Below are 22,247 nucleotides of genomic sequence, written 5' to 3'. Positions count from 1 at the left end.
CCCCCATATACCCTCCACTTCCGGCGCCTTTTGTCTGTAAGGTAAATTTACTCAACTATAATGGATAATTGTCTATGGGTTTAGAGTATTATACAATTTGTGTGTATGTAATGGATGGGTTTGTTGATCAATGATTATGGTGGTTGACAGAAGTATCTGATATGTAGATGACATTACATATCTGAATTCTTCTAGTTTTTACATATTTGCTTATTGGAAACAAAGATTATATAAAATAAATTTGAGCAATTTGAGGTTTACATTGTAGAATACTTGTGTATAGAGGGTCTTTAACTGCTCAAAATATGTCAGGAATAGCCCTGAGATAGAGTGGTCTGAAGCACAAAAGATCACACTGAGTGTAGACCTCGAAACTTCTGCAAGGCAGCTGCTGAATTTCTAGCAGTAATTGACAAAAATCGCGCTCTCTATCAAGGGCCTGTCTTGGATCGTGCCATTTACAGGTATTTTGCACTTATTGTAATCTCCTCCGTTAGCAATTTAGCATAAGAGAATGATTTGTTTATGTAGAGTGATTCCTAAATCTTTCTTCAAAGGTACAAAAACTATTGGCTACCTCTGCTAGCGAAAAATTCTGAGCCTGCAGGCTTAGGATGCCCTTTAGTTGTACCACTTGACTGTGAATGGATCTGGCACATTCACCGGCTTAATCCGGTTTGTAGCCCTTAGGTGAAATAATCACGTTTATCTTTTACTCCGCTCTAGTTTCTGCACCTAAAATGGAGGACTAAACTTATATGTATTATTCCAGAAACGTTACAAGACAGATTGTGAGGAACTTTATGGAAGGATACTTGATCACTCAAATGTTGAGTCAACCACCCAAAGGACTAGCCTTAACCATATGAATGAAATTTGGACAAGGATGTTCCTTGATGAACCATTTAAGGTTGAGTTAAGCAATCCCATGACAGAAAGAGATGCTGTTAGCAAACCCGACTCCCAAAAGAGCACGGATTATGATCTTGTATCTGCCGTAAAAAGGCAGACCACCTTCTTTTACCAGGTAAGATAAGACATATTGTATGATTGTATCTTCCTGAGGTTCCATTACTATCTTGACATAAAAATGCGTTAGAAAAACAGAGAAGATTAGATTTTAGATTTTTAAGGTGAGAAATGTCTTACATACATGTTCATGTTATTGTCACAGGTATCTAGGCCTCATATGAGCAATAACATATTTCTGAAGGAAGCAATAGCCAGATACAAGGGGTTTCTTCATCTTATTAAGAGAAATAAGGAGATGTCTATAAAGCGCTTTTGCGTTCCAACATATGATATCGACCTCATTTGGCATGCTCACCAATTGCACTCAGCCTTTTACTGTAAGAACACGACTGCTATATTTGGCGAGCTACTTAATCATGACGATACTGATTCTGATAGATCAGAAGGTATGAAACTGAGTGTCGAGTTTATGGAGACTTCCAAGAGGTGGGAAAAGTTATATGGTCTTAGGTACTGGAAAGCAGGAGCAATGTACAGAGGAAGTGCACCTTCACCTCTTACAGTTGATGCTCATCCATTCGAGAAAACTCAGAAGAGTGAAATCCTTGCAAACAAAAGTCAAAATATCATTCAACTTCCAAAGAAAATGCTAATAGAGGTAAGTTCTAAGTTCCTTGGCCTGTAAGAAGAGCATTTTTTCAGCAATATGCAAAAACCGATACACATACTTTGCCTGTAAATAGTCGTCACATTATCCTAACCTTTCATCATCAAGTTTCATCACGATCTATTATAAAGATTATTACTGATTTTTAAAAATTGTGGGTGTGTTTGGAAATCCAATAGTAATCTATTTTTACTTTAGGAACGCGATAAATTTATCCCGATGATGTTGCATGTACACATTCAACTATTTTTTCTAAAACACTTGCAGGTTCTACTGGAGATAGTGGAAGTAAGAGGACTACCTCAAAGGCATGGAGATAAATTCTTCATTAACTTCAGTCAGAGAAACAAAAATGATCTTAACAATATAACAGAGAAAAATCTGAGTATTTCTTCAGAGTCTCAGAAAAAACAGGTGATAAGTTTCCAATCCGAACCAACCTCAGAGCTTCTCTTTGAACTGATGTCCAAGTCAAGTACTACAAACTACATGAATTCTGCCAAAATTATAGGCACTACTACAATCTCCCTAGTAGATGTTGTGAATGCCGGGCAAGAACTCTCAGTTGACCGATGGTTCGAGTTGCTCCCATCCTTGGAAACTAAAGACACAAATCAGCCTATAAGTCTACGGATTTCTCTCTCGTTCACTCCTCCTGCTAGTGCTCCGTATGTGCTCCATATGGTTCCTTCAGGTGGTGTCAAAAATCATACTTCTGTTCTAGATGAGGCTGGTAACCCAGTCAAAAATCATACTTCTGTTCTAGATGAGGCTGGTAACCCAGTTATTGGAGTTTATATGAGGTGACCATGACAAAATTTGATGCACAAGTGTAGTCTACTTAAAATTTAGTATTATCAGGATATTAAGAAGCCTAATATGATAGTTTGAATCCTTTTTTGGTGATTTGTGATGCCTAGCTGTGCCGACAAAAGTCCGTATGAAGTGATTGGCGTGTTGGAATCAAGGGAAGATTCTATCCTTGCAAAGAAAAAGGGAGTTGGATGGTCTTTGATGGATTCTCAATGGGACTTTCGTCCACGAAACAAACCAAGAAATAAACAAGCTCTTCGGTGAAACAAAGGTAAGCATGTACATATTTTTGACATTTAACAGGAGTTACAGGACCGTTAAAAAAAATTGTATTGGAATATTTATGCAGGTGATATTCTTTCCTGGTAAGAAATTAGAATATGAAACCAAGCACAGCAGTAAAAGAGACGAGCAGGACAACTTCACCACTGCAGTTGAATTTTCTCCTGAAAATCCTTATGGAAAGCTGTGGCTCTCTTTGACTTAAAATTTGGTGTTCTTCAGGTAAATTTTACTTGCATATTCAAACTTTTATCAGCCTAACTATAGAAAATTTAAAGTTTTGGATTCATTTTAACTATAGACAGTGTGTCAAGTAGGTCGAGGAGGATTGGTTCCTGCTACCAGGAACTATATCAGCCTACTGTATCCAATATGATGCAATGGCACAAGAAGAATACAGAGATTGTAGTGTGGTTAGTGCCGTAGATGGAAGTGGTGGAGGAGGAGATTGTAGAGGGGCTAGTATTGAAGGTGGAGATGGCGGGGGAGGAGATAGTGGTGGGGGCTCTTGTGGAGGAGCTACATATGGCGGTGGTTGTGGTGGATGTGGAGGATGAATCATGTATTTCAAATGCTTGATTATTGATCGAGGAATAAGTTGAACTACGGATAGTTGATTTAACAGGCAATACCTAGTGCGGAGTACATTATTGAAGGAATATGGCAGATCTGACTGACATTTGAGAGTGAATTATGGAGCAACTGTAAAACTCAAGATGACAGTAATATGGAGTACATTTATTTCAAGCATATTCATGTGCATCAGTGCATAACCTATGAATAACAGTGATCTGCGCACTTATGCCCTTGTTTAATCATTTGCCAATTATAATGTCACCTCAATCATATACTATGATTTATAATAGTTTGCGTTATATATACATGATCTTATATAAGAAATTAAAAACTGAAATGTATGTATGTATATATATCCTGTTCAAACTTTGAGTAAAGCCAAGCAATTATTAAATGAGTGATTAGATTATAATCAACCTCGGTCCTCTTTATCATCCTAATAAAATTAAGAACAAAGAAGGAAGCACACCAATTACTACAGCTATTGAAGCACCAAAATGAAACAAGGGAAAAACAATTGAGCAAGTTGAAACAGTACAGCAGAACCTAGGGTAATGGTGAACTAAGTGGAGCAGCTCCAAACGGGGAGAAAATATTATAAAAAGTAACAAGAAAATGAGTATTTTGTCAAGGGAAATAGCTAACAGAAGTGTTAACCTTGTACAAAAACGGTGGGCACGCCGCATTCTTCATTTTCTTCAGTAATCTTGAACATCTGCTCAGTCAGATCCAAATATTGGGAACATGTGAGAGCTTGTCCCATTCAGGTCCATTGTGTTTGGCACATCTCTTTTTCAAAAGTGGGCATCCTCCAACCTGCAGACTCTTTAATTGGGTGAGACGTAGCATGGCCTCTGTTGAAGGTAGAAATTTCAACACTTTGCAATTCCATATCTCCAATATCTCAAGAGATGACAGGTCCCCTATCCACTCTGGAAGTTGATCCAAGGCAGGGAATCTCTGAATAATCAGATATTTAATGCTAGTAAGGAGGAGTTGAAGATTTTGTGGCAGAAACTTGACATTTGCACAATCCCTCAATGTTAGTCTTACAAGGGATTGATTACTTTGGGAGGGTGTAATGTAAGAAAAGCACCTTCTGAATTCTTCCTCGTCTTCAAACCCATCAATATCTAGATCCTTAAGGCAATGAAGATGTGAAATTGACCGTAGCACAGAAGTCATTAACTTTCCTGAATTTACGGCGGTTAATGTGACAAGACCCTCCAATCTACTTAAATCTGGGGCAGGATCCTCTATCAATGGGCAGTTCTTTATCCTCAGATACTCCAAAGACGTACATTCCTGTATACTAGTTGGGATCCTTGTTAAAAGTGTACATCCATCTATGATCAGTTCGCGCAGAGAAGAGAGGCCATGGAAAAGATACTGAGGAAGAGAGTCCAAGGATAGGCAATCTCTTATGTCCAATATCTGAAGACATACAAGGGGTTTTAGGCCTGTGGGCAAAGACTCAAGCTTGTTACAGCTCCAGATCTCCAATCTCTGTAGGTTCGTACAATTTGGCAGCCCATGAGGTAGACTCTTTATTTCTGATAATCTATACACTTTGAGCGAAGTGAGATTACCATTGTTATATTTGATGATTTCTGAGGGTATTGAATCCAGCTGAGGGCAACCTCCGACTTTTAGAGTTTCAAGGCAAGGAAATGCAGTTGACGCTAGAGCTAGGGGTGGTGGCTTCCAAGTGGCTAGCCTGGGAAATTCCCAGATAAGAAGATGTCTCAGAGCTGGAAATAATTCTACTGCCTTCAGATTAGTAGCATAAGGCCAACATTGTTGCCCACTAGTACCACTCCTGTTTTGGTACACAGGTGCATCATGGTCACCAACATAAAATTCATTGCCTATAGATTCCATTCCATGGAAAAATGTCAGCTTCAGAATATTCAGACAGGGAAGCAGCCCGAGAGTGGGAAGTTGTTCGCAGCTGCTGCAATAATCTATTTTCACCACTGTGAGATTGCTAAGCAGTGCAAGACTACCTCTCTGCTTCACAGTCATTTTCATAATCCATGAAGGAAATCTCATGCCCTTGAAGCTTGCTAATTCCAGTGATGTTATATTTGGGTGAGGTTCCAAACCACCCAAAACATCCTCATCAGTATTTTCGCTACTTGCTGCTCTGACATAAGCCCAGCTTAGGCTTAATTTCAAGACCTTGCACTTTCTACCAAGGCCAACTTTCCTCGCTTCCTCCTTTCCCTTTACATGCTCAAGACCCTTGATGCATATCAGACCCATAATCTGATGCAGAGGTTCCAGTTCATCAATAGTCCACCCTTCCCCATCATGTAACTCAAGATGAGGTAAGGTCTGCAGGCAAGTCAATTGCTGTAATCCTCTAGAAGCAAACACATAATCTGATGTCAAGATGTGTCTTAAGCTGACCAGCTTGTGCAATTTCTGGGGTAGCTGTTTTAGCTCTTTACAACCTTGCAAACTCAAAGTCTGTAGTTGGTAGAGTTTACAGATTATATCTGGCAATGTTATGATCGGATTATGAGATAAGTCAAGATATCTTAGATGTTTCAACTGCCCGATGGCAGGGGAAACCTCCGTTAGCCCAATATTGGCCATTATCATTGTGCGCAAGTACATAGCGCAAATCAACATATCCCACCTCGGCACACCACCCCAAAAACTTATAGTTCTTAGCTTCTGTATGTTCACCCCTACAGGTGTTTTGGCTGCAATTTCAATCTCTCCAAAATTGATAACAAGATGTCGAAAATCAAAGGAATTATTCAGTGTGGCTTCTGCATTCCAGACCAACAGATCCTTTTGCCAAATATACACAGCAAGATCATGCACTAAATCATGCATTTTGTAGAACATAATTTCACTGGTTTCACCATCATCTATATCCTCCTGTAAGAACGAATTATTCAGTAAAATTTGAAAATATTTCTCCCCAGTTTCCTCCATGCTTGTTCCAGATTCATGCAGAAAGCCCTGAGCCAACCAAAGAGCTATTAATTGGCCCTTATCTATTAAGCTGTCTTTACGGAAGATTGCACAACAGGCGAAACATTGTTTCAAAGACAGGAAAGGTAAATTCTTAAAGCTTAAAAACAACGATGGCAAGATGTAATTTTCATCATCTTGTGGCAAATCCCAGAGTTCACTTCTTTCTATTGACTCCCATTCAGAAGGATGTTTCTTCAACTGCAATAAGCCTCTGATTGCTTTTATTGCCAAAGGAACGCCCTTACACTTCTCAACAATCCTTCTCCCAACATCCTCAAAAGAAGAAGACATACTTGGTAGCATCCTACTAACAAAAACATTATGTTTCAATACGGCCCATCCATCATTTTCTGACAATCCTTCGAGCTTGTGTGTGTAGACTGTTTGCGCTTTCTCTGCAACTCCAATGCTACGAGTAGTAATTAAAACCACACTTCCTGCTATGTCCCCAATTCTCTGCAATTCATTCTTAAAGGAATCCCAAAGCTCAAGGTTGTTGTTCCATACATCATCAAGTACAAGCAAGAACTTTTTCTCCTTCAACTCTCCCTGAAGTTTATTAATAACTGCACCTGTATTGGTTACATCACAATTGCCTGATGTAAGTGATTCAACCATCTCCTTCAGAAGCCTTTCAATATCGAAATTCTCAGAAACACATATCCAGACTTTTTTCTTGTTAAAGTGTGCATCAACTTTCTCATGTTCAAATAGGCGTCTTGCTAAAGTTGTCTTACCAAGGCCTGTACGACATAAATAACCACAATCAACTAATGCTTAAGATTTGTAAAAGACAATGTAATTTTGAATCTAATAATTACACTCAGCTAAAGTTTTGTTCCCCTCACCTTATATTTACAATTCATAGGATACAATATACTGATAATGTGGTCAATAAGTTCAAATATGTTAAGTTAATTTGCCAATATAGGGCTATTATCTCAAATAAGCTCTGAAAAAGGCTAGTATGTTCAAATAAGCAAAAATAACCCAAAATTTTAAAACTAACAAAACACTATTTTCATGCAATTTTTAAAGAATAGAGACAAATAAATTTACCTCCAATTCCAACGATGGCAATGGTGGACAAATCACCATTGTTGATTGGATTGCAAAGCACCTCTAGTAGCTTCTCCTGATCAATCTCCCTCCCTACGAACTCGTAATCACTAGCAGCAGCATGTTTTCTAACTTGATTCAAATTAACAATATACTGATCACCTCCATCCATAAAAATAGATGAAGCAACTGCTTCTCTTGCCAACTTCACCTGCTTAAGACCCATCTTCTGTGCCTCCTTCTCAAGCTTTTCCAACTTTGAAACAATCTTCTTGACTCGATAACTCAACTCGAAACGAAACAAGATAGGATTATTATCACTGCTAGAGATATTGAAAAACTTGTAGAGTTTTTTCTTAGGCTCAAATTTCCTACAAAGTAATTCATAAGCATGATCATCCAATATATTATCAGCAGAATATGCAACATCTTTGAGTTTCATTAGCCAAAGTTTAACAACTTGGCTTTTTTCTTCATGACTTTTGGTTCCTAGATCATCCAAAAATGCTTGAACATACAATAACTTGTTCTTTAGCAGTTCGAGTTGATCGTTGAAACCCCATGAAAGTGATCTGATCTCCTCAAAAGCGCGAGCTGCCACTAACTTGGTAACCGCCTTTGCTGCCTCTTCGATTAATCCTGATGCTATACTACTTGCTATGAAGTCTGCCATGGATGGATGATTAAGAGAGAAAGGGAGAGATGAACTGGAGTTACAGAGTTTTGATGGCTTTGAAGTCAACTGGGCTCCATTAATTAATAATTAGGTGTGTAAAGTTGTACAGATACTTTGAAATTTATGATCATATCGACTTTTCTACTATTTTTTTTTTTTTTTTTTTTTTTTTTTGAAAGAACTTAAATTCTACTAATTTTATGATATTAAATTGAGGAAATCCTCTGTTCACAAAAGTCTAGAGTAGGAAGTCTTACAAAATCATACCACCAACAAGTTTCATAATAGACCAGACTACACTAAACTTTTTTTTCATTTGTGATTTCATATTGCTAAAATTTAAAAGTTTGTACCACTAAATATTATGAAAGTTAAAGGTTTGAAAGATACACATTATAAATTTTTCTTAAAAAAAAAGATACACATTATAAAATAAAAAAAATAAAAAAATAAAACTACTTTTTTATTTTTTTTTTGAAAAAAAATAACACCTTGAAAATGACAATGATATACTGTAAACAAAAATAAGCACAACAGGGTTCTATGGTGTAGTGGTTAGCACTCTGGACTTTGAATCCAGCGACCTGGGTTCGACTCCCGGTAGGACCTTTTTTGCTATTTGACAGTAACTTCCAAAACATTTTTATATTGCATGACCAAAAAAACAACATTTTTATACAGCAACGAATATAAACAAATACTCTTATAATCAACATAATTTACATTTTTTTTTTCCTTTCACAAGAATAGTTCATGTTGGAAAATACATAATCTAGATTTTCTTTTCTTTGCTTCTACAAACAACAATAAGTTCAATAACCTATATAATCCTTTTAAGAGCTTATAAAACAAACAATAGAAGCTCAGTAAGTTAAAAACTTCGATCTTGTGCTCACTTTAATCACTATGATGATTCTGTGGAGAATTCTTTTCTCTCTTATAAGCACCAAGGATGTCAATGCCTAGACCGATATTGAGCAAATTCATACCAATCATCCCAAATAAAGCAAGTGGTAGCTCTACACCCTTGTCAAACTTTGGGGCATCTATAACTAGTTTGATCAAAATCAGTGCGTGGGGTAGTAATCGAGCAAAGAAGAAGGTGAGCCAGTTAAGAAACCATTCTGCCTTTACGATTGTACTCTCTGCACTCCTAATCCCTGCCATCCGTCTTACTTTCCTCACATGTAGAAAGACTGAGTGCAACTGTTATCATGATAAAAATGAAAACAGATGGTTCAGCTCAAGAGTGGAAAATCATATGTTATATTGATAGCGGGAAACATGACCATATTAAGGCTTAGGCTTTTCCATGTGAAGGATTCATAATTTCTTTTCTTGGTTCATACAGTTGTTTTTGGTGATGGAAAGAGGTGTAACAGATGCAGAAAATATTGTTGCTAATAGGAAAGCTTCATCCTTTTATACAACTGTAACGGTGTATTAACCAGTGTATTAGCTACAGGCATGAGGGAAAATGGTTGTATTAGGTTGTGGGGAATTCAGACTTACGAATGCATAACAGTAGAGCAGCAAAGAACCACTTCAAGGCAACGAAAACAGTGAGAGGTAACAACTAACAATATGGAGAATCCCAAGTAGCACTTGTACATTTCAGAATAGACAAAGAACCATTGATATGCAGACATAGCAGAATTAAAGCTTAAAAAATGACAGAAAGGTACCTCACAGATTAGGGTAAGGATGAGGTAGTTGATGGTGACATTGCGATATAGAGCAAGCGTGAAGCAAAGAAGAAGGATCAAGTGATGTGCCAGGATAGATGGAAACCATCCGCTGTATAGTTCATACTTCAACATATCCCACTGATCATACGCAAAATAACCACAAGAAATGCATAGGGCTGTGTATGCCCATGGCCATGTATTTTGAACCAGTTCTTCATGATCAAATATTTGAATGGAACGCTTTTCACTCCATTGGTTGAACAATATAAACACAACTGCAACATATGCAAACAAGTTCATCAGACAACAGGAGCAAACAAGTTCGTCAGACAACAGAAGCAAACAAGTTCATCAGACAAGAAGCAAGGACAAGAATAGATCTTTTGAGTGATGCTCAGCCTTCTGAAACTATTAAGACACCTTATGCCAATGTATTAATGTTCCATCCATGGTCCACCACATACAACTACTCACTTCTAGCTAGAACCGTCTCCCTTTAATACTACCCTATCAATCTACTTTGAGGGGCCAATCTTGAATTTTAACAGAATTATAAAGAAGATGATAGGCTTGCATAGATCCTGAGATCGACAGACAGGGATAAACTAAGCCTAAACTACACATTTTGTAAGTACAATTCAATGCATAAGCTAAAGGATCAAATCTTGAAATCAAACAGTACAGGCGTGAAACAATCATTTTCTTGCTTAACTGAAAATGCCAATGTGTTGAGCAGTATCAATAGAATATGATGCAGAGATTTCATTGATTGGAGATCGACTGTCAGACAACAATTGGAAGTAAAATTATTCTCTTATATCATCAAATTCACAGCATACTAATCTCTTTGATTCATTGTAAACCAATTTACTTTACAAAGGTTAATTAGGTATGTAAAACTGAAAATTTGCAGTAGGGTTTTATAAGTTGCAGTCTCAAGCAACAACTGATATGCAGCAAGAGTTCAATAGAAAACCAAAAACACCCAACACAAAGTTTCAGTACCTTAATTACATCAATAATTCACCATGAAAATGCAAAGCTCAATTGAACTCAATTGCACCTAATGTCAAATTTGCCTACACAAAACCAAGACCTATGTTACTCTTACTCTTCATTTAACCTCGAGAATTTTTGTTGGATACTCGACACTCGAACATTGGCGTGACACTCAAACACACCTTTTTAGGAAGAAATTTTGCAAAATTGACCATGTCTAACACTTCAAGCCGAGTCACAATTGTCAATAGTAACATAAATAAAGATTTTCCAACTAAGATGCGCATCTCAAACCATTCCACATAGTTCCTACTTGAAATCACCAATTAAACTAAATAAAAGTACACAGCAACACTCCACCATTACAAAATCAATTATACACCCATGTACAATTAAAACTCGAGCACACCCGTGTGTATAATAGACACTATCACGAAATTAAAACAAAACAAAAAACACCCAAATCATAAATCAACCAAAATTCAGAAAGACAGAACGAAAAAGTAGTGTAGAAATTACCAGAAGCAGAAGCAAAGGAAGAGTGAAGGAGAGAAACAGAGGTATTAACAAAAAGGGGTTCTCGAGAAACCCAAAAACGAAGGACCCAATTAGCAAATTGGAAGAACAAACAACCATACAATACAGGAAGAAGCTCTTTCTTATGATTGGACACAATTTCAAAGCCAACCGACAAACCCCACATCACCAAAGTTGCCATGAAAAAATCCCCTGCTTTATTCCTCTTTTGCAGCTGCTTCTTTTTGTGATTATTATTGTTATTACTTCCATTTTCTCTCACCATTTTTATTTTATTATTGTTGTTAATATATCTGTTTTTGCTGGTATTAGTAGTTTTTGTTGTACTGAAATGGTTTGTTTTGTGTCTGAAAAAAGCTAGATTTTTTAAGGAGAGAGAAAAAGGGAAGAGGGAATTAAAAGGGGAGGTTGGGGGTTAGTTTCTTCTTCTTTGCGTGAGGGAGTTTTAAGTATGATGCTTAAATGGCAATTTTAGAATCCATTTGGAAGTTTTTGAGAGGTGAATGTTTGTAGAATCATCACTATTCTTGATAAAGACTTCTTTTTCCAGATTTATTTATACTCAATACTCTATTAGAAAACATAAACTATTTAAAAAATCGGCTATACTATTATATTACATCCGTTGTAACTAAATATAAATGAAAGTTAGGCTCAGTTTACTTTATCTTATTTTTACTAAAGTGAAATTATTTTTGCTGATTTTCTATTATATTTCTTCTTTAGGTTTACTAATTTTTACTGAACTTAAATTATTTTTGTTGAACTGAACTTATTTTTACTGAACTAAAATTAATTTTACTGAACTGAAATTATTTTTACTGAATGTAATTTTTTTAAGGTGAAGTGAACAGGGCCTTATCCTGGTTAAAATAGTAGTAAAAGTAATTTATTCTTTTTCGATAAAGTTATTCTTTTTAAATGAGTAAAATTCAAATCTAAATTACGTATATCACATATAAAACCTATTTCATTGACTATAAACTTTAAAATCATGTCAAGTTTAAAGTTACTATAAATAAGGTTAGAAGTTACCTCAAATTGGCAAAGAGTTATTCACTAATATTATTGTATTAGGGTGTATACAAAGATTAGGAAAGTCAAATTTATCTGCCAAGTAAGCAAACAAAAATGTTATTAATTGATAATTTTGTGAATAAATAATTTTAAATTGTCACTTGATAAACTAAGTTTCTCCAACTCTATTAAGTTTTCTTTACTTTATTTTTAATCGATCAACTAAAAATAGATTTAAGTTGTTTTGAATTTCTTTATACTTCCTCCATTTTTCTTTTATTGCACCGTAAGCACTTTTACACTATTTACTTAATATTCGTTGACCATCATTTGTGATTTATCCATTAGGAAAAACATAATCGTGTGGAATCTAGTTAGATTCGTATCAAAATTTGCTTTTTAAATATCAACTTTTTATAATTTTTACAAAATTATAATTGAAGATATTAATAGCTTAAGTAATGCATTGACAAGCATGAAATCCCTCGTGGTGCAATAAAAAAAGTACGAGAAAGTATATTTTTTACTCATTCCTTTGTTCATGTGATTTTGTTATGTATTTTAAATTATTACAAAGTACCGATTTAGATAAATATACTTTGTAATTAAAAATTCTAGCCTATAAAAAAATTGACAGTTGTTAATATGTTATGTCTTATGTGATTGTGTAAGGGATATAAATTGGATTGAAGCTGATGGGTATTTAAGAGACTAATTAGTCATATATTGATTGGCTCTTGCTATAGCTATAGTTTTCATATTTTGTAGATCTTATTTTGCTGACTCTTAACCATCTATTAATGAACAAGTGTTTTGTGTCCAAAAAAAAAAAAAAAAAAAAAAAAAAAACCAGAACAAGTGTTATTGATTCAACATCATTGTCTAAAATTTTGAATTATTTTTATTTCCTTTCATTTTATAAAAATTTTTGCTTGTAGGTTTTCTATGAGTTGACTCTTAAAACCAAATTAGTGTTATTCTATCCCATATAAACTTTAGTAGGAAGTGGGATGTTGGAATAAGCTCCCTACCAAAAAATTATTATATTATTTATATGAGGAATATTAGACATAGCAAGGTTCTATGGTGTAGTGGTTAGCACTCTGGACTTTGAATCCAGCGACCTGGGTTCGACTCCCGGTAGGACCTTTTTTTTTAAATGTTTACACAAACTTTCTCAATTTATTTATGTTTTGCATGAACACTAAAGATTGGCCCTTTGGATTCCCCTGTTTATAATGTTGACACAAATTTTCTCAATTTATTCATGATTTGCATCAACAGAAGTACACAACAAAAGCTCATCATGCTTTAAACTTCCATCAACTTGACTTCGATCGCTCATCATGCTCAAAACTTCCATCGACTTGACTTCAATCGCTCATCATGCTCAAAACTTCCATCTTTAATGTCAACCTTTGAGTTCAATTGCTGCAATAACAATAAATCAGTTAAGTTATTTTAGGAGTTTGATTGACATTATTCTCAATAATTTATCGAATTACTTTAAAACTCAATTAACATATTTTAATATTTTAATTTAGTGGCTTGGGATTTGATGATTTCACTTTAGCGATAAGAGATTTGAATTAATTGTCAAATAGGTGTCAAAAAATTCTCATAATTTAATTTCATCCGTTATAAAAGCGAAATTAACATGGATAGAACATGAATTAAATTGATATATGTATAAACAAGTCCAAACACAACTCATAAACAGCAAAAACTCGAGTGGCAATGATTAATGACATCCCTAAAAACATAGGATGATATTTTTTCTAACAGTAACACAAATTGGACCGTCAAAACTAAAATGTCATACTCCCAAGTCTTAATTATTTTCTCATGTAAACAAGAAAAATAAAAAAGAAGAAAGAGATTAGGGAGATATCTAGAGAATCCATTCATCCAAGGTGGCCAAGATAAGTTAGATTTTAAAGCCCCACAAAACCCAAATTACATTTGATAGAAACTCACACTCTCTTTCAAACTCAAGTCTTGTGGATGTAACAAATGCCACGTGTGAAACACACAATTCCACATGTCATTCATTGGTAGGCCAACTGAGATCGCGCGCTCTATTCCAACTTCTCTTATCCCACACAAACTTCTTACCAAAAATTTCCTTTCATTCCCCCTTGTTTTTTTGGGGGCTTGTTTTACAAAAAATTAATTTTTTTAATTAAAAAACCGCCATGAATGCTGTTGCTACTGCTTCTGCTCTTTCTCTTCCTATTTCTCTTAGTCGACCTTCTAAATTTAATCCTAGAAAGGTATGTTTTATTATTCTTTTGGTATCGGGGTTGGTATATGTAGCTTTAAGGGTTAAGTTACAAAATAACGTGTCGATTAGTGTTATTTATGTTTAGTAGTGTTTAAGAATTCATGACGAAATTAGGTGTTGTTTTTTATTTTAATAAGAGTATTGGGTTGTTTAGTTGATTATATTTTATAGTAGAATTTGATCATGTTGAATTGTCAACTTATTAGGTTGTTTTTTTTTTTTTTTTTTTTTTGACACAAGGGGTTGTTTTCTTTGATGGTTTAAATGTATTAAAAGTGTGATCTTTAGCATTTAGATGTGCTGAATGTTTATGGAGAAGTGTATTTAGTTAAATGGAGTTGTGAAATTTTGGATTACATTTGTAGTTTTTTGGCCTAGAAATTTGTGTGATGGGGACTTACCCAAGTTTTTTTGAATGTTGGGAAGATCATTTGCTAATTAATTTGCTGTTCTATGTAATAGTTTAATGGTTGCTTGTAGGACACTCACCCAAGTTTTCAAGAAGCTTATAATGTAATTTTAATGTTGTTGAATCACTTGAATGGGTGCTCCATTTTGAAAGAGGACAAGATTGATAATACTATTATTATATTTATGATTAAGGATGTTTCTATCTTGGTTAATCTAGACTAATTTACCAATTATGAAGATAATCAATGTTGCTCGAATTTGGGGATGAAGATTGGGTATTTGGATGGAAGTATTGAAGGTTACAACTAGAATATTTGATAGTGTGAGATTATGGAAGAGCCATTTTGTAAGTGATTGACCTAGGGTTAGAGTGACTTAGTATCTTATTCAAGCTATATTAGGTTAAGCTTCCGCGAAGGTGAGGTTTTAATTCCTATAGGATTGAGATGGTGCGTCACAAATTTTGTTTGTGATGATTGTTCAGTCATAGCTATAGTGATTTGACAAAGCGAGAAGAGGTGAGACATAGAATGAGACACCAAACAGGATAGATGATCCCTGTTGGTCCCATGTGATGTACTGTCAAAATTTAAAGAAAATAATATTGGCCTTTGCTTTGTAAATGTTATAGTACTATTATTTTGTAGCGTAGATTAACAGATAACTTCTAGTCACTGCAAAGCGTGAAAGAATGTGGGAAAAGAATTAGAATTGCTATATGTGGATTTTTCTATTTACTAATAGCTTGGAAAATAATCCAGGTAAAAGGCAGTATTGGAGTGTTTGCTGTTTTTGGAGAAGATGGAGGGTCCATAGACAAGAAGAGCACATGGGGGACGCTCTTTAATGTGGAGGATCCAAGATCAAAAGCCCCATTGTATAAAGGAAAAATATTGGATGTAAATCAAGCCTTGGAAGTGGCAAGATTTGATATCCAATACTTGGATTGGAGAGCTAGACAGGACGTACTTACAATAATGCTCTTACATGAAAAGGTCTGTGATTCCCTGCATTGATGCTCTGTACTTATATAATACGATTAAGCTTGTAAGAGAATGTTTTTGATCTTCATCATCAATAGAAGGGTGAAAGAAAAAGGACTTGAGAAGATATTTTGTTCGCTGACTATTGCTTGAGATGATAAAAAAGATGGCTGTCATTGTAAACTGATAGTGTATTTTTACCATGACCATTGTACCTTTTTACCTATGCAATAATTAGATGAAAGATTTATCAGTATTATAAACAAAAACAATCTGACAGTTATTTTCTCCTTTATATCACCCTAATTCCACACCGTAACGTTTCATACTTCATACTTGTATGTGTCTATCAAAAGGATCATGATTATGCTTGCATACCTCATTGTACCCTTGATTAACTAATGGCTACTTATTACTATTAGAAAGATAAGAATTTGAGAAAGTACCGTGAGCCTTTAGATATAGCTAATTACGGTCATTGCAGGAAAATTCCACTTGTGGCTTTTCAAATTCTGTAGACTGTAGTTGCTTGTTTATTTGTGATTTTCTTTACTTCCTTAAAATTATTGACAAATGAACTCACTTTAGTGATGTATGAGTTAAAATCTGTGTTCATCTGTGTTAATTTTGAGTCTGAATTTCTCACTTCCAGATACTTTTGAATTTAGGTCGTGGAGGTATTAAACCCTCTTGCTCGTGAATACAAGTCCGTTGGCACATTGAGAAAGGAGCTAGATGGTTTACAGGAAGAGCTTGCACAGGCTCATAAACAGGTAAAGTGTTTGTTACATACTTTGAATGACACTAGGTACTTGAGTTTCATTTTCAAAAATTCTGGATTTTACAGCCTCAACCAATTTCTGAGGCAAGTGAGAAATGAGTCCCTAATACTTGCCATTTATTTGTTTTCCATATGTGTTGATAATGACAGGTTCATATTTCTGAAGCGCGGGTTTCAGCAGCTTTAGATAAACTAGCTTACATGGAGGAATTGGTTAATGATAGGTTGTTACAAGACAGAACAACAACTGAAACCAATCAGACAGATGCTTCATCAAGTACCTCCACACAACCCATGGAAACCACTAAGAGGAAGCTGCCTCGTAAGAATATAGATGTATCAGGTCCTGTCAAATCTTATCATCCTAGCTTGAAGAATTTCTGGTACCCTGTTGCCTTTTCTGCAGACTTGAAGGAAGACACTATGGTATGCTATTGACAGCTTATATAATCACTGTGTTTTGTCTTCTCTTAATTATGCTTGTGAAAGGTATACAAAGTGACTTGGAATTCCCCCATTTCAGATTCCAATGGAATGCTTTGAAGAACCTTGGGTCATTTTCCGTGGGAAAGATGGAAAACCTGGGTGTGTTAAGAACACTTGTGCACATAGAGCTTGCCCTCTTGATCTTGGCTCTGTGAATGAGGGTCGCATTCAATGTCCTTATCATGGTAAGAATACCTAGTAAAGGTGAAAGAACCTTTTAAAGTACTAATGACCTGGGGAAAGAAAAACTTGTTTTATGCTAATTTGCACAATGGTGGATGTATTCCAGGATGGGAATACTCAACAGATGGAAAATGCCAGAAAATGCCATCTACGAAGTTATTGGATGTTAGGATAAAGTCGTTGCCTTGCTTTGAGCAGGAGGGGATGATTTGGATTTGGCCAGGCAGTGACCCTCCTGCTGCCAACCTTCCTTCACTTTTACCTCCTGAAGGATTTGTAATTCATGCAGAGGTATACTACTATAATAGTAGTGCGAAAAATTGAAACAAATTGTATATAGGGCATTTTTTTAATATGTTCATGTTGAAGTATGCAGATAGTTATGGAACTTCCAGTTGAACATGGGCTACTTTTGGATAATCTTCTCGACCTTGCACATGCTCCTTTCACTCATACTTCCACATTTGCCAAAGGATGGAGTGTTCCAAGGTTTGTTTTTCCTAAAGACATGCTCTCAAGATATCATCATTCTTGTAAACCTGTAGAGAAAGAAGTAAATGAAGATAATCATCTTATTCACGAGTATTCAGTATATTTCCAAGTGTCAGACTATTCTGTTTTATTAAAATGTTTTTTGGTCCATAATGAAATGTAAGCGTTTATATTTAGTGTCAAGAATCTGGAAAAAAGGTAAAGTTAGAGTCCGAATAGCAGAGCTGAATACTCATGGTTTTGTCTTTCTACCCCATATCTTTAAGTTCGGAATTTTATTTGTCAGTCTCTTAGAATCTTGGATCCTTAACCAATCATAACTTGGTATGCTCAAACTATGGTAATTCTGGCAAAAAATGCTTCACTTGTTATCGTTATGCAAAAAAATCTTTGTGAAATAAGTCATTGATCATGTTTTATCATTAAAATACGTAGTAGTAAGTTTACATATTATATCCACCAGGCCAACACATATTAATTTATGGTCTTACCTTTTGTTGCAGCTTGGTAAAATTTTTGACACCTGCATCAGGACTTCAAGGATATTGGGACCCTTATCCCATAGATATGGAGTTTAGACCGCCTTGTATGGTACTATCTACAATTGGGATCTCTAAGCCAGGAAAACTAGAAGGACAGAGTGCTAAGCAATGTGCAACACATCTTCACCAGCTTCACGTTTGTTTACCATCATCGAAACAGAAAACAAGATTACTTTATAGAATGTCACTAGATTTTGCTCCAATTCTAAAGCATGTTCCCTTTATGCAACATTTGTGGAGGCACTTTGCAGAGAAGGTTAGCTCTTTTTCTCTAATCATCTTTTGGTAGCTCGTTTTCAAATTTAAGAGGTTTATGTTGAGAATTCGAAACCAAACTCTAGCTCACTTTTTACATGAACTATTCGTGCTGAAATGCATAATTCAGATTCAGGAATCTTTAAGTCTTATTGTATTTGTTTCTGAAAGAGGTGATAAATCAGCCAAAACATTGCTTCTTATGAAACTGTGACTAATGCAGGTCTTGAACGAAGATCTGAGACTCGTGCTTGGACAACAAGAACGTATGCTAAATGGAGCAAACATCTGGAACTGGCCTGTACCCTATGACAAACTTGGTGTCAGATATAGGCAATGGAGAGATGCAGTTGAAAGAGGGGAGAAACGTCTTCCCTTTACAGAATGAAATACATACGAGAACACTCCCAATGTAACATACTGACGGCTTGACTTCACTCTTCCTTTGGCAAATTGCAATCGGAGATATGATTGATTATCGTAAGGCTTCATACGAATAAATTTCTGCACTTCTCAGCAATGGTAAGGTTTGTTTTGGGGCATCAATTGAGCTCGTCAAATCACGGAAACCAGAAGTTGTCAATGATGTGAGGGAAAGTCTATAGCATGCCATTAGTCTGTATGCTTTTGCTTAATTTTTTTTGTCAGGTGTACAGTTTCAGTGCTAAATTCAATAATCCTCCCTTTATTTTTTCTTTTCTTTTTTTCCTCCCCTATTTTACTCCTCATTAGGGCATCTAATACGAAACCCGATTATAAGTTGAGTGATTGTAAATTTTCACCATTATAGTAGAATAGATTATTGTACATTAAGCCTGTCTTCTTTCTAATGTATCTTTTGTGAAGAAATTTTGAGGACAAACATTATTCTTCAATTGCAATCTTTCAAAGTACAGGTACAACTATTATGCTTCATTATCGAAAATACAAGTGTAACCCCAATGTTTCATCCTTGAAGTTGTCATCATCTTATCAACACGAAAAAATATTAAGTACTCCCTCATTCCATACAAATATGAAGTAGTCATATTATAACTATGTTGATTTATGGACACGTATCCTAAATTAAGTTTAAAATGCTATAAAAAAATTTGAAATTTTCCAAATAATTCTTATAGTTGAAATAAGCTGAGGATCGATTTATATACTCTTATTATCATAGAGTACTAGCAATTGTTAACTCCTAGCAAGTGTTAGCAATATATGTTAGCGATTTTCTAGTAAACAAGGGTCACAAAGAAATGGAAATGAAATTATTGGAAAAACTTTTGAGGCGTGAACGGGATCACTTTTCCAAAAGTATAATTCCTACCCTATACTATAACCGGGTATCACGGAAATTACTCAGGAGGTACAACGAAGAACAATTACAATAACTTGTAGGATTATAGCAATTTAACGTATAAAAATGTGTGATTTTGTGAAAATGAACAACTGATAATAATTCTCTATGCCAAAGTGATAAGATAGAAATTATATTTCATCTCTTAACCTCTATTCACCATATGAGAAGTTTACCATATATATATAAGATAGTAGTATGTCACTATATTTTTCAAAGGTAGCAATGCATAAAGTTATGCATTAAATAATATATTAAGAAATACATTAAACAATGCATTAAGACATGCATATAGTAACAATGCATTGACTTCCAAATGTTATCAAGAGATATTAAACTGAAACAAAGCATTAATACATGTCTTAAACAATATATTAAGACATGCATTAAACAATGCATTAGTCATCAATTGAAACATAAGCTATTATGCATTCGGTAACGTAATTTCCACACTAATACAAGAGATATCAAAACCTTATGTAGCGGTTGCAACATAATTAGTGACGAATCAGCCAGCCCTATCTTGCTTTCTCTTGATTAGTTAAACACTACTTAAGTCATGACATCTTAACCAAACGACTTAAACTTAACATAATATAATATGAATAACAATCAACTAAATACTCTAAATTCTCCAACAATATCAAATTGTTATGATTAGTAGCAAACAATAACAAAACAAACTAAGATTAAAGTATATCCTTTTATTAAAAGTACAAGTATTATATTAGTAACTAATTAATGAAAAACACAAACAAGAATACAAAAGGTGGTTACAAAGAAACACCACAAAAGGGGCAAAAGCGATAATGAGCTTCAACAACACGATCACAAGATTGACATCTTAAAACATCGATATTGGGCGGTGGAGACGACGTCGTAGTAGGAGGAAGAGAGAAAGACTCAGGAAAAAACAGATTACAAGTATTACAATGAAGCAGAGGTTTTTTACCAGGCCATTTCCAAACAGGTACAAAGAACACCTTCAAAACGTTGTCGTATTGAACTAGATCAGCTTTCGAACCGCAGTTAATGCACTTGCTGATTCCGGATTTCAGGACTTGCCCAACCTGCTGCTCTACTCCTCCCACGAAAAAGAAGAACATTTTTTTTTTTTTTTTTTTTTTTTTGGGGGGGGGGGGGGGGGGGTGGGGGGGGGGGGGGGGGGGTTATTTAGTTGGATTGATTTGTGGGATTTCTGGGGTTTTAATTTGGAAGATTTAATTTTCTGGAAAGTTTAGGAAGAAGAAGGTAGATTCGTTTTGGGTTTATATTCAAGAAGTTTATGGAAGGTTCTGAAACCGGCTGGAACTTCGTGGACTCGTGGAGGAAGAGTAGATGTTGTAGAAACTGGAATTTACCCTTATTCAAATATGATTTGATCCGAAATTAGTCCCTGTTCTCATCAGATTATTTTCAGTTTAGTTCAGTTCAATTCAATTCTAATAAGTGCAGTTCAGTTCAGCTCTTAATTTCCTTCTCTCATAAATTATTCATTTCACTTCAGTTTACTTCAGCTCCGCTCTAATAAGCTCAGTTCAGTTCAGTTCAGTTCAGCTTATTTCAGTCAATGAGAACAGACCCTTATTTATTCAGATCTAATTTTGATCTGAACTTATTTTACTTCCTCCGTATTTTTTTAATAAGTGTTTCACTTTGACCAACACACGCATGGCGAGACATAACTTTGACCTCTAATTTATCTAATTATATGTTAGTAAAATCTTAAGAAAAATTGATTTTAAGATAGTATACATTACATGGAATCCAACACTGTTATTGAAATAACATTTATTTATTATATATTAGCAAATTAATCAAGTCAAAATCAATATGTGAATAGTGAAAAAAGTTAAATTGTAACACTTATTAAAACATGGAGGGAGTACTAAACTTAACCGAACTTATGATATGTTGGATTGTATAAAAATAATCACATGTGAGGGCTAATGTAACTAATGTTTGAATAAGTAGAATTATTTCACTTTTAGCTTGTTATATGTAGTCTTGGGGATTATACATAACGTTGTTCTTAATTAAATCAGGCTCAATTCCTTTTAAAAAAAAAAAAAAAAAATCAAGCTCAAACCTCGTTCACAAAAGACTTGAACATAACAAGCTAAGGTACTCTGCCTGCTTATCATCCTTGGTTAAGATCAACAAGCAGAAGCACTGCCTACATAGTCTGCAGATTGACGGTCAATTGACCAG

At 35.0% G+C, this 22,247-nt stretch overlaps 3 protein-coding genes, 2 non-coding genes and 1 pseudogene across 6 annotated transcripts; 4 read left to right on the top strand and 2 right to left on the bottom strand.

Moving 5' to 3' along the window:
- Nucleotides 1-572: 572 nt before the first annotated feature.
- On the top strand, nucleotides 573-3,655 carry LOC145586567 (glycine-rich domain-containing protein 2-like; annotated as a pseudogene). The gene is made up of 7 exons (XR_014100983.1): nucleotides 573-675; nucleotides 773-1,027; nucleotides 1,175-1,630; nucleotides 1,907-2,442; nucleotides 2,560-2,723; nucleotides 2,802-2,956; nucleotides 3,052-3,655. The product of XR_014100983.1 is annotated as a glycine-rich domain-containing protein 2-like (transcript).
- A 153-nt stretch (nucleotides 3,656-3,808) lies between these two features.
- On the bottom strand, nucleotides 3,809-8,584 carry LOC145586566 (putative disease resistance protein RGA3). The gene is made up of 2 exons (XM_081643433.1): nucleotides 7,361-8,584; nucleotides 3,809-7,044 (listed from the first exon to the last, which is right to left on the bottom strand). Exons 1-2 carry the CDS (start codon nucleotides 8,031-8,033, stop codon nucleotides 4,034-4,036), a joined length of 3,684 nt encoding a protein of 1,227 aa, XP_081499559.1. The 5' UTR covers nucleotides 8,034-8,584; the 3' UTR covers nucleotides 3,809-4,033.
- TRNAQ-UUG (transfer RNA glutamine (anticodon UUG)) lies at nucleotides 8,574-8,645 on the top strand. The gene has a single exon. It is a non-coding gene; the product is annotated as a tRNA-Gln (tRNA).
- Nucleotides 8,646-8,723: 78 nt separating this feature from the next.
- LOC145586568 (uncharacterized) lies at nucleotides 8,724-11,765 on the bottom strand. The gene is made up of 3 exons (XM_081643434.1): nucleotides 11,243-11,765; nucleotides 9,722-9,999; nucleotides 8,724-9,242 (listed from the first exon to the last, which is right to left on the bottom strand). The coding sequence occupies exons 1-3, from the start codon at nucleotides 11,523-11,525 to the stop codon at nucleotides 8,934-8,936; spliced, it is 870 nt and encodes a 289-aa protein (XP_081499560.1). The 5' UTR covers nucleotides 11,526-11,765; the 3' UTR covers nucleotides 8,724-8,933.
- Nucleotides 11,766-13,354: 1,589 nt separating this feature from the next.
- Nucleotides 13,355-13,426, top strand: TRNAQ-UUG (transfer RNA glutamine (anticodon UUG)). Its single transcript has one exon. It is a non-coding gene; the product is annotated as a tRNA-Gln (tRNA).
- A 968-nt stretch (nucleotides 13,427-14,394) lies between these two features.
- Nucleotides 14,395-19,609, top strand: LOC145586565 (chlorophyllide a oxygenase, chloroplastic-like). The gene is made up of 9 exons (XM_081643432.1): nucleotides 14,395-14,550; nucleotides 15,734-15,967; nucleotides 16,624-16,728; nucleotides 16,887-17,162; nucleotides 17,260-17,407; nucleotides 17,512-17,696; nucleotides 17,782-17,894; nucleotides 18,401-18,695; nucleotides 18,918-19,609. Exons 1-9 carry the CDS (start codon nucleotides 14,473-14,475, stop codon nucleotides 19,080-19,082), a joined length of 1,599 nt encoding a protein of 532 aa, XP_081499558.1. The 5' UTR covers nucleotides 14,395-14,472; the 3' UTR covers nucleotides 19,083-19,609.
- Nucleotides 19,610-22,247: the final 2,638 nt, after the last annotated feature.

This window comes from Chenopodium album, chromosome 16, assembly GCF_948465745.1.
Source record: "Chenopodium album chromosome 16, dcCheAlbu1.1, whole genome shotgun sequence".
In the NCBI taxonomy this organism is placed as follows: domain Eukaryota; kingdom Viridiplantae; phylum Streptophyta; class Magnoliopsida; order Caryophyllales; family Amaranthaceae; genus Chenopodium; species Chenopodium album.
This window is presented reverse-complemented; position numbering and strand designations above follow the sequence as displayed.

Coding starts and splice junctions, on each gene's coding strand:
- LOC145586568 (XM_081643434.1), bottom strand. CDS start 11,525: ATGGTGAGAGAAAATGGAAGTAATAACAATAATAATCACAAAAAGAAG. Junction 10,000..11,242: donor TTCCTTTGCTTCTGCTTCTG/GTAATTTCTACA, acceptor CATATGTTGCAG/TTGTGTTTATATTGTTCAAC. Junction 9,243..9,721: donor TCCTTACCCTAATCTGTGAG/GTACCTTTCTGT, acceptor TCATGATAACAG/TTGCACTCAGTCTTTCTACA.
- LOC145586565 (XM_081643432.1), top strand. CDS start 14,473: ATGAATGCTGTTGCTACTGCTTCTGCTCTTTCTCTTCCTATTTCTCTT. Junction 17,163..17,259: donor ACTTGAAGGAAGACACTATG/GTATGCTATTGA, acceptor CCCCCATTTCAG/ATTCCAATGGAATGCTTTGA. Junction 18,696..18,917: donor GGAGGCACTTTGCAGAGAAG/GTTAGCTCTTTT, acceptor TGACTAATGCAG/GTCTTGAACGAAGATCTGAG.
- LOC145586566 (XM_081643433.1), bottom strand. CDS start 8,033: ATGGCAGACTTCATAGCAAGTAGTATAGCATCAGGATTAATCGAAGAG. Junction 7,045..7,360: donor TGCCATCGTTGGAATTGGAG/GTAAATTTATTT, acceptor TATGTCGTACAG/GCCTTGGTAAGACAACTTTA.